The sequence below is a fragment of the Salmo salar genome, chromosome ssa01 (assembly GCF_905237065.1).
Source record: "Salmo salar chromosome ssa01, Ssal_v3.1, whole genome shotgun sequence".
NCBI classification, from domain to species: domain Eukaryota; kingdom Metazoa; phylum Chordata; class Actinopteri; order Salmoniformes; family Salmonidae; genus Salmo; species Salmo salar.
Window position 1 is genome coordinate 28,322,952 of NC_059442.1, and position 7,421 is coordinate 28,330,372.

A 7,421-nucleotide genomic window follows, 5' to 3' on the forward strand; every position below is an offset into this window, starting at 1 on the left:
TTTAAAAATACACCACCAGGAATTAGTATTATATCTGTAGTAATATATAAGGGCCAAATCTTCGGTTAGTCCGCCTCGTGTAGTATTCCCTATACCCTGGCTGAATTTTTCTATATCAACTTGATCAGAGCAGACTGGGCGCTCAGTGGATGGGAGGACAGTTTTAAGGAAATAAGTCTCTCTAAATCCCCCCTTGCTACGCAATGGAATGTGAGAGGACCGTGTTTTAGCCTCCACTTGAAGCGCCTGCTTTTCGCCCGGACGGTTTTTGTCACCGGCCCCAGAATTGTCATGGATTCGTGGGGAATCCTCCGTGTTGTTTTTAGCTCTTGTTATAGTCCTTATTCGTAAGGTTAAAATACTGTGGTTATGGATTTTACCTTTCCCACTGATTAGAACCATTTATTAACCGTGGGGGTAGTTTCATATTTACGATAATTGGGAACAGTTTATATGAATATAGTTCTAACTTCAGTGTGCTAAATATAAATAGACTTAAAATGTGATCATGTAAATTGTGATGGTTAAATGTGCTCCGTCCATTAACCACAAATGAGTCTTGATGCAGGGACACAATTGCTCCTGTCCATTTGCTAAGATTTCCAGCCCTGTGAGTTTGAGGTTTTATTATTAATTTACCCTCAGTTCAGGGATGAAATGTTGTCAGTCGCCCCTTCGCTGCCATTGGCTGAGGAGTTTGCGTCAAAGCGTAGCTGGCGACATTTGCTTCTCAGCAAATCTCCCCGCGAGAGAGAGAGACAGACCCAGCTTCGAGTCCTCCAGACGTTCTCATTGGCCAGCCCTCTCTACAAATCCAACTCCAGCAACTTCCCCAGAACAGACTAACAAATCATAACCGCATGTATTTTACCATCATAAACGCTTTTGCACTATCCCATACATTGGTGCAAGTGTTGAAGATGAAAGTTGTGTCGGTATTTTTATTCGAATATATCCAAAGCGACAGTTACTTTTGATTGTTTACATTACAGGATTTCGAGAGAGCTATTTTATTCAAGGAAAGAACTGGACAAAGAACATTCTACTCCGGCCCACCATCGAGAGTAAGTTGCTATATATTATTATTATTTGTATTATTATTATTAGACTATTATTATAGCCTACCATTATATGTATAGGAGTCGTAATTGTTGTACAACAGAAGGATGTATTGGCTACCTATTAGCCTATACGCTATACAGACAACATCCCACAGCAGAAATATATATTAATAAAATAAAATTAACAACATAACAATACAATTCATTAAATAGTGTATTAGGCCCTATTAGGTCACTGTGTTTGGACAACAATGTATGGTCAATTAGCACCTTGCTTAACCTGGAGAAAGAGAGAAACGTCCTGACACATGTTAGTCGAATGATAGAACAAAACTCATTAGACCATTGAACACTCGGGTGTGTATTGAACTTCCATTTTAGCTTGAAGCCTACTGTAGGACACTGGAAAACAGTTTTATGACACCGTTTCTGTCCTAAATGTGACAATGAATTCTGTAGTTTTAAAACTCGGCGCTAGTTTGTAGCTACATTTAATTCAATCCAAATAAGGCTAATAATTTCAGCCGTAATTGTGTCTTCAACATAAATATTGTCTTGGGGTAATTTGAATAGCTAATGTTTTTTCAACACTTTCGATTACTTTCTTCAATCTGAATGCATTCCAGTGAATGTTCTCAGTTGGTGTGAAAATACATGCAGACAAAGGGCGATAATTGAGGAGGCGTGTAGTGAACCCTCTTTCCGCCTGTACAACACCTCCCTCCCCTACCGTCCTATATGGAACGGCCAGTCGTGACAAGGCACGCGGGAGGGTCCTGGCAATTCTCTTAAATATAGCCTAACATCTCAAACATTTTGCTATTTTTATTAGCGTATGAGCTGTTTGCTTTGGTTTATGCAAATTGCGCTTGACCTACAGCTTCAAAAACAAATGGCCCAGATTTGCTTCAAAAAATCGTTTTATTTGTTAGAGGGACAGGTGTGTTTGTCCGTAAAAAAAAAAAAAGTCTTACATATAAAATAATCCAATTCCCATTCTAAAATTGAATATTTTCTAACACTTTAATATCGATTGAGTAGCCTAAAAAACACTATCTGGAAATGTGATAGTCAAGTTATAGACCTGATGTTTCTCTAAAAATATAGCCTATAGGCTATTATTTAGCATAGTCCTGTATATTGATATGCTTCCATTAGGCTATCCATATGTCTAACTACAACGAAAAACGTCTTATGAGTTTATGGATATTAAATGAAAGAGAAGAACCTGTGTTATTTTCTTCAGCCTACAAAAGTATTATTATTATGACTGAATGCAGTGCAGAGTTGAGGATAGCGTCCTGTAATTAGGCTGCGCGTGCCACCCGGATTATCTCGTTAATTCATCAACATAAACATTTATCATAATTAATTCTTGGACAGGGTAATTATTATTGAGCGGGTGTGCAACTGGTAGACGAAGTCTGTTTTAAGTGTGACAGATTGAGTGGAGGAAAAAAAACCGTTGGATGGATATTAAAAAATGCCACTCCGGTCGAATAATCAAGAGACACAGGGGAGGGAGAGGAGGGGGGGGTACCATAAATGTTATTTAAACCAGTTCTCCAGGTTGAAATATTCCAATAGTATAAAATTGTTCAATCTTTATGAAGATACTCCTGGAAATTTGTTGTTAACCTCTCTTTAAATAAGACATATTTAAAGTAATTGTTTTTCCACAACCATGGCGCTTGCAACGCCAGGGTTGGGGATTCAATTTCTGCGGGGGACCAGAACGAAAAAAGTATGAAAATGAATGCACTCACTACTGTAAGACTCTCTGGATAAGAGCGTCTGCCAAATTACTAAAATGTAAATGTCCATGCTCTATAATCTACCTAAAATAAGAGAGTGCATAGCCTACTATCAAATACATTCAAGTTCGTCCTATGCTGTGTCATTAGTCAGTTCAACAACTGAATATTTCCGCGAGTAATATAATTTTTCGATTGATTCATAACCAATGTCAATAAATCATTAATGAAGCATGTATTTACCAATAAATTACATTATTTAGGCCAATTATAAGGAACTAGGCCTATATACTCCAGGCCCTTCATGAATCATCTACATTGTCTAAATAGTTTACTTTATAGCAGTTTGATTGGCAGGGCTGATGTTTCCTACAGCCCAAGGCTGAGGGTTTTTTAATGGGTTTTAACACCTTAAATTAGTCAAGAGGCGTTTTGACAGTGGGAGATAGGGGGAGGGAGTTAGCCTATAACTGCTAATAGGGTTGGTTGCCTGTTTGGTTAACTCAAGTCCCCTAAGCGTGGGCCTCGTTATTAAAACATTTCGATTGCCTTCTGAACGTAATTCAACCTTGTAAATCTAATTACAGCAAGCAATTAATTAGGATGGAAATTGAGAAGAACCTATTGGGCACAGTCGAGTTCTCTACTAGTTTTAAATTGTTAGCTGAAGTAGCCTTCTTTTTTTTACATTTGAATGGCATCCTATTCACGTTTACAGCGATTACTGGTGCGGACAAAACCAAGAGGCAGGGTGAAAAGCTTGGCCTAGTGAAATGGCTACAGTACAAAATGGGCCCGATAAGTTGACTGCATTGTTAGCTACTTTTCGCCAAAGGGGTTTTTGTTATCAGTCTCATTTATCGGGCCTACAGTGTCTTTGTCTCGGCAAATGGCCCCCAATCAATTGCCTTATATTTGAGACAATTAGCTGGGCTCTATGTAAATGATGATCCTTGCTGCGTCCCAATGTGTGTGCATTTGAGCGACTGTGTTTTGTTCTTTGAGAGTACTTGTTGCAATTAAGGATGTTGCTTTTTTGGCCTGGGGGGGGGAGGGAGGGACGTTTGTCAAGATGAGCCACGCTCTCTTGAAGAGGACAGCTGGGGCTCTGGGACTGTTTTAAGAGCACACTGCGGTTGGATAGGGTTTATTGCCAACTAATCACAGCGCTGAGTCCATCAAATGCTATTTAAACTGGATGCAACTTGCTTTGCTCAATTTCTTCTCTTTTTATGATTTTTGGAATAGGCATTCAGCGGCAAAGTCGAGACCTCGAGAAAAAGAACCAATAAACAACCAAGGACATCTACGGGCCTTACCCAGTTTTCAACATTTTCTCCAACTTTACCCCCCAGTCCAACATTAGCATGATGTCGTATCTCAAGCAACCACCTTACACAGTCAATGGACTGAGCTTAACGACCTCCGGAATGGACCTTCTGCATCCATCCGTGGGCTACCCAGGTAAGTTCCAGCACTTTTTACGCTTGTGCATGGATGCTTTAATAATTTATGTCAACTCTTCATTTGATTAGATTTTCCAATTAGGGTCAAATCACGTAAAGCCATCGTGGATATAATGCGTCTGGTTACTGATATATATCTAAAACATGCTTTTTAACACCAAGGGATTAATGTTAATAATGCATTATCATAATGCTGAAATGAGGCAAGACATCAACTAAATTTTGCATTCTGTTGTACTGACTTGAAAATTCTTATTTCACTAAATGTTTGTAAAATGTCCTTGGTCCTGAATTCGTCTTAGCCCTGCATAGCAAATACATGTTAAACAATGTTGTTATAAGTTACACTTAAAAGTGAATACATTCACAGTTGTGTCTCAATATCCCTACTTTATATTCTGATAATCTTATGTGGGTAGAATTAACATTTTTAGTTATGTGCATATGTTTATTTTTAACAGCGACGCCCCGCAAGCAGAGACGAGAAAGGACGACTTTCACACGCGCCCAACTTGACGTTTTAGAGGCACTGTTCGGCAAAACTCGATATCCTGATATATTCATGCGCGAGGAGGTAGCACTGAAAATCAATCTGCCAGAGTCTCGTGTACAGGTGAGTGTTGACACAGGCACAAATACTCCCTATCGCTGAATAATACATATCCGCTGTTTATGGCAACTCAAACGAGAAGAGACAGATGGCCATAACAGTAATTGGCATGGCATTCATAAAGAGAAGCTTTCAAAAACGAAATAGACTACTACTCAGACTACGTTTACTGTGTCAAGCAGTGCTTTTCAACATCAGTATAATAACACATCTCCAAAGTGTATGATCAACACAACACACATTTTCAAAATGATCTGGTTCACACGTAAAAGCCTATTTGCGTCACATTTTGGAAATGTGACGCAAATAGGCATTTACGTGTGAACCTTTCCTTACCGTTTTGGTGATTAATTGTGTTTGCTATTTTGTGTTTATTTTAGGTTTGGTTTAAGAACCGAAGGGCAAAGTGTCGCCAGCAACAACAGCAGCAGCAGAACGGGGGGCAGAACAAAGTGCGACCAGCCAAAAAGAAGAGTTCTCCAGCCAGAGAAGCGAGCTCTGAGAGCGGGGCGAGTGGCCAGTTCACACCGCCCTCAAGTACTACTTCAGTCCCTTCCATATCTACCAGCACCGCACCGGTATCTATTTGGAGTCCAGCTTCCATCTCTCCACTGGCTGACCCTCTTTCTACATCCTCCTCCTGCATGCAAAGATCCTACCCAATGACCTACACACAGGCCTCGGGATACAGCCAAGGCTATGCCGGATCAACGTCATACTTCGGCGGAATGGACTGCGGTTCTTACCTTACACCCATGCACCACCAGTTGTCTGGCCCCGGGACGACACTCAGTCCTATGAGCACCAACGCCGTCACAAGCCATCTGAACCAGTCCCCTGCATCCCTCTCCACTCAGGGCTACGGAGCCTCGGGGCTAGGCTTCAACTCCACGGCAGACTGCTTGGATTATAAAGACCAAGCGGCATCCTGGAAGCTGAACTTCAATGCCGATTGCTTGGATTATAAAGATCAGACTTCATCGTGGAAATTCCAAGTCCTGTGAAAAGAACAATATGGCTATGTAAACTATTCAAACGAAGATAATGATGATAAATCAAACATATAGCCCTGCCATCCTTCAATAAGATATATCCGTAAAAGACTGATTATTCGTGTCGCCGGTAAGGAACTTCGAGAGAGAAAGAGAGAGGGGGGGCGACTCTCGGTAGCGGCTCGTGTTGTTGGCATGAAGTTTGGCCCTGTCCAGCAGAGGAGAAGTTATAATTTATTTTAGCACTGGCAAAGATATTTTATTTTCATTAACCTCACAGGTTGAAGCCATCTCATCTGTCTGTCAGTGTGTACCTCTATGCTAACAGTACAGCACCTGTTGGTTAATTGAAGGAAAACTTGGAGTCGACTCGTAGTAACTTATGGTACATCACAGCCACGAACAAATCCTTACCCAAGAACAACATTGCTAGAGGAGCCAATCTTTTGGTTAAGTGCTTGGGATGGACAGGCTTCATTTAAGCCTCTTACAACTTGCCGACCTATTGGCGGAGGAACACTTTGACCAGGAATGTTGTGTGGACTGCGCTCCCCCAAGGCGACACGGATTGACTACTTTATTTAAGAAAAAGTGTTTATAAGGAATCAAAATGTAGTTTCTAAGAGACAATCAGTGTGTGTCTTATATAAATGGTACATATGTGTTTGTTTTTTAAATCTGTGCTAGCCTTCGAAACTGTGATCTGTTGTATTGTATGCAATTTGTGAGCTCCCTCGCATCAGCGATGACTCTCTGCTGTGATTTTAATAGATTTGTAACTTTTTGAACAACAAGAAAAGAATGGATAATGGTTAAATAATGATTATTGCAAGAGACAACCTGACTGTCCAAACACAGGGTAGAACATCTGAGGGGATACTGGAAAAGAAACTCGATTGCTGAGACCTCTCTGGACAGCCTAGCGCGTCCCTATCCATTGATCACTCACGTTGATTGTGGATCCCTAACATGGCTCCAAAAATGGTGTGACCCCACCGCTGAACAGACATAAATAAAGGTCCTGAGATCAGACCCCCACATTTATCAATGAACTAAATATGGATTCACTATTGACTGTGTGTGTGTGTGTGTGTGTGTGTGTGTTGATACATATTTATGTATTTTACAACGTCATCCGTGGACAAAAGATATGGATTAAACGCTGTGGAAGTAGGTTTATATGTATGTTCCCTCACCTTGAATCGAACAAATAAATATTCATAGGAAGAGCCATAATACTATTTATTGGATGAATTGACAGAGAATGCACATTGGAAATGTTTATTGCAAAATACTGATTTAACTTCAGCCTTTCAAGCAAAAAGTCAAGCAAAATCTTGGTAGCCAAGATATATTGCAGGAGGCCTATGCCATGATATTATTTCACCCCAGATTACGATATTTTCTAAACGAAATTAATGAACGAATTGAATTGAGGTGTGTTAATTAGGTCTGTAATTACTATTTTAGTAAGCAATCATTAGCCACACTTGGCCGTTCAATATCCTCCAATCCGCCTCAAACGGTCAACACGCAGC

General features: G+C 40.3%; 1 protein-coding gene across 1 annotated transcript; it reads left to right on the forward strand.

Moving 5' to 3' along the window:
• The first annotated feature begins 734 nt into the window (after positions 1-734).
• On the forward strand, positions 735-7,062 carry LOC106593878 (homeobox protein OTX2). Its single transcript, XM_014185285.2, has 4 exons — positions 735-1,064; positions 4,064-4,279; positions 4,743-4,894; positions 5,272-7,062. Exons 2-4 carry the CDS (start codon positions 4,183-4,185, stop codon positions 5,893-5,895), a joined length of 873 nt encoding a protein of 290 aa, XP_014040760.1. The 5' UTR covers positions 735-1,064; positions 4,064-4,182; the 3' UTR covers positions 5,896-7,062.
• The last annotated feature ends 359 nt before the right edge of the window (positions 7,063-7,421 follow it).